This window comes from Pyxicephalus adspersus, chromosome 2 (genome assembly GCF_032062135.1).
Source record: "Pyxicephalus adspersus chromosome 2, UCB_Pads_2.0, whole genome shotgun sequence".
NCBI lineage: Eukaryota > Metazoa > Chordata > Amphibia > Anura > Pyxicephalidae > Pyxicephalus > Pyxicephalus adspersus.
Window position 1 is genome coordinate 86,793,812 of NC_092859.1, and position 4,193 is coordinate 86,798,004.

Below are 4,193 nucleotides of genomic sequence, written 5' to 3' on the forward strand. Positions count from 1 at the left end.
CTATTTATAAAAGATTTATAAATAGAAGTCTATTTATAAAGCAGTTAATCTGACATTCACTGAAACATTCCCTATAAAGAATCAGTTACTGCCATTGAAACACATGGACTGAAATTATCCACCAGGGAATGTTTCGGTAAATGTTGGAATCACTTCTTTAGAAAAAGACCCCCGAAGAGATACCACATATTTTTCCAGTCTCCAAAACTGTTTAAATCTTACCATGAATTCAGTGTGAAGCAAATGGGGGCTTTGAACTACATCATGGAGCTGCTGTCTTGTCAGAACACGACTTGCTGTTTGGAGGTATTCAATAGTCACTTTTTCTCGTGGAGTAGGAGCCACAGTAAAAGGTTCAACAATTCCCAAACTGCTCATATCTAAGGTAAGTGATACATTGGAACCTCTCCTAGAACAGGACAAAGAAAAAAAGTAAATCAATTTGGTATATCAAGGTTTCTTAACCAATACATTTTAGGGGGTATGTCAGCTTCTTTAAGGGATAAGTGTATCTAGGTTTAAAGACCCTCCCTGGCATTTGCTGGTAATAGTTCACAGATTGAAAAGGTTTGCTTCTGTTCCATATTTGGGAAACTCTCAGTATCATCAGTATTTCAGTATCAATCATATGTATGCAAGGTTTGAGCAATCTGTTTAAACCTGGGTGGGCCTGATGGTTGTCAGCAAGTAGTGTGGACATCCCTGGGACACTATAATGTAAGAAACGTATGTTACGTCTTCACCAGGAACTAATAAGTTGGACTGATAACTCCTAAATTGCAGTCTTCAGGTTTATCCTATTGGTGACTGATCATGTTTAGGTGCAAAGACAAAGGAAAGTACCCAGCAGACAAGTAAAGAAAGGTCAGAATATAAAACATAAATTCATGACTCTTGTCTATGAGCACCCATAGGTAAGTAGGAACAAAAGTACATGCTTTTGGCTGACTGTCTTCAAGGAAGCTAGGGAATGTTTTAGATATTTAGGCAAATACCTATTGCACCTCCAGGAATTAGGATGTTGAAGTTGTAAAATTGATCACTAAAGATGCACAACAACTGGATTATAATTTATATCTAATTGCCATGTCCAATGGTAGCAAACAAACAATTCTACCCTATTAATGATATATTGTTACTGATCAATCCATATCTTAAAAACCATATTAAATCAATATGACCATCATAGGAGTCTTGGACAAAGTTGTCATTGCTGTCATACAAATTTATATTACCATTATTGATTTACCTGTGCACATATCCTGTGTTATATTGTAATTTACTTACACTATCATAATGTTTACATAGCATCCTGAGTAATATCTGCTCTTTATACAGGACTTTATAAATGCGTGATAACCTTGGGTATCAGCAAACAAAATTAATAGGCATATGAGAAATACAAGGTTTCTTCCAAACCCCAGCACAGTTCATGTTCATAGTCTATTCCACAAACCCTTCATTAATTTACACATTGTTTCCGGTTGTTTATATAACGAGATCTTATTTTTTTAAATACACATGCAATGTTTGTTCAGCCACCCTAAATGTAAAACACCCAGTGTGCTGAACGGCCACATGTAAGTTCAATGTCAGTGCAAAGGTGGGGGACATTGGGAAGTAAAACAAGTCGCTACCCTAGAACATGTAGTGCCCTTTTGCTCTGTAATATAAAAGAAGGGAGTAACTTCCTCTTGTCATGTCATCTTGTAATCATTTAGCTGGGTCCTCTGATAAATAGACAGTGATGAGATCTGAGCGCCAACAATCATTCATATAAAAGGAAGACATTCATTAAATGGAAACATCTATGGCTCTGTTCGTTAAAGAGGGTGCTTAATTTTGTAGCAAATATCCCTTTTTTTGCTAATCTAAACTAACATTCCCACTGTGATGCAAGAAACAATTAGAACAACAAACAAAAGTCTCTAAAGCTTAGATACATATGGCATGTACAGTACTACTTTGTCTTTTTTGTAAACTGCCCCACATTTCCAATGATTTTCTTACTTAGTAGAGGTCTAAACTACAAGGATGTATAGTGTGCTGCTATAACTGGTAATATGATAAAACTTGATTCAGTTCAAATAAATTTCCAAATTCTTTTTAGCTTATTTATGAGGTATCAGAGATAAAAAAACATTTTAAAGCTGAACTTTTTGTTGATAAGTAGCTATCAGCAATCAAAGGGCTGTAAATTACATGTGGCTCAAAAGTCACTGTCATCTCTGTCCTATAGCGGTAGTATTCTGTGTTAAAGCCTAACTCCAGACAAGTTTTAGACCAGTGTGGGTCATTATTCCTATGGTTGTTACTGGGACCTGATGACTTACAAATCAATTAAACAACTGTCACACTCCCACTCTATACTATACTATTTTCCTATTATTTCCAACTCTGCCTATTGTACCCAATAAGCAGTGTTTTTATATATATATTATTTGGATATCTAGCTCAGCTCATGCTACTGTAGGAGCCTGATTAATACTCATGGTTTGCATTGTTTTAAAGTTTTACAAAGCTCAGCAGGTCACAGAAAACTAAGGAAACTCTCCTGACAAGCTTTTTGAGACTAAGCTTTAAGCAATCAGTATCAGGGGAGGACAGGAATTACTTTGTATCCTGTGGCGGAAACCAGCTGACATAAGAGCAGTTTTAGCTTTCCCTCTTTTAATCACACTTTCTTATGTATTGCCAACTAATTCCTTTTTTTTTGCCCTCAGCAACACTTTATGGTACCGCCAGGGAAACAGACTGTTTAGCATTAGATGCTTTGACAAACTCATCTTTTCCTGATAAATACCCCCCTGATCGCACCATTCTTTATTTTACTCACTAATCAACTGCAGGTCATCACCTACTGGATGGTTTATAAAATTAAAGCATGGTAAGAGTTTAATGTACAAACTTTACAATGCAAACAACACACTTTGTGATGTGTGTGTTTTGAGTTCTGCCTTATTTAGTTAACATAATAAAAGCAGGGTTAAATAGTAAAACATCCCTAAACATGAGCCCTGTTCATTATAGTCAGAACGAGATACCTAGGAAATCATAAAACTTTGTGTACAGGCTACTAAAAATCAAAATTTGGCTGCCTACCCACTGACTGCTCATGTCATAAAGTGGATCTCAAGTTCCACTTCAAAGATTTACGACCAGGCATGGCTTTATTACAGAAAAATTATAGACAATGTCCCCTTCTGCAACCAAACATACTCGCCTGACTATGTCCCAAAAAATCAAAACAAGATGACGAACCTTAAGAGTATATAAGGCAAACATATCAGTGTTAGCTACAGGATGATCTGGAAGAAACAGATTGTTGCATTGCTAGAAGGGTCCTTTTGGCAGGTAAGTAGTCATAACCTGCACATATTCTGTGCAAACCTACACAATATGGCTAAATCTAATCCCAATACATTCTGGGACCTTCTCCTAGAATGCAGTGCCCAGGTCAGAATGGCCAATTGGCAGAAGTTAATTCTGTGTAAATTTTGACACAGAGTTAGGACTCTAATGTCAGTTGTCTGGCAAGTTGAAGGGGGAATGCAGTGAAGGTAAGTATCAGCGGATGGTGAGTCCTTTTTGCCTTGAATGATTAAACAATGTAGATTTTTTTAACTGGTAATACTGGGACAATTGAATTTCAGTTCTCATTAAGTAACAGTAAGCATTGTTAATTGAATACTATACTATAAAGCTAATGATTTCCTTTGAAAACAAAAATGTGGATATACAGTTAATATAGAACAGATTTTTAATGTTGTCATCAATTAAAAACAATCTGGAAGATTTTTACAGGCATAAGTACTGAAAAAAACTCTTGCATTGAAATAATGGCAGCTGGGATCTGAATGAATGATTGGCGTGGGCAGCTGCTACTCTTTTCTCTACTTGGATGTTATAATAACAACAGGGAGAATCATTTATGAATAAAAAAGCAGAAGAAAAAAAAAGAGATGCTTTGCTTATAGCATACTGATTCATGTTTAACTTTTCTAACAATCAGTAGAAAATGACAGCCTTTTAAGTACACTTGTCATGAGATATAAACCTAGTATAGCAAAAGCGATATTGGTATTGTAACAATGACAAAAGAGATGATAAAGAGTTGGAGAATCGCATAGATGATGTTTCATGCTGCACCTATATCAGAAAGTGCTTTTGTTTAAAGACGCTTTTACATAGGG

At 35.9% G+C, this 4,193-nt stretch overlaps 1 protein-coding gene across 1 annotated transcript in view; it reads right to left on the bottom strand.

Moving 5' to 3' along the window:
* PTPRR (protein tyrosine phosphatase receptor type R) overlaps positions 1-4,193 on the bottom strand; it is a gene marked incomplete in the record, with an annotated part of 85,590 nt that overhangs the window by 17,351 nt on the left and 64,046 nt on the right. Inside the window, 1 exon segment of the mRNA XM_072401367.1 lies at positions 223-409. Within this exon segment, the coding sequence (XP_072257468.1) occupies positions 223-409 (187 nt within the window).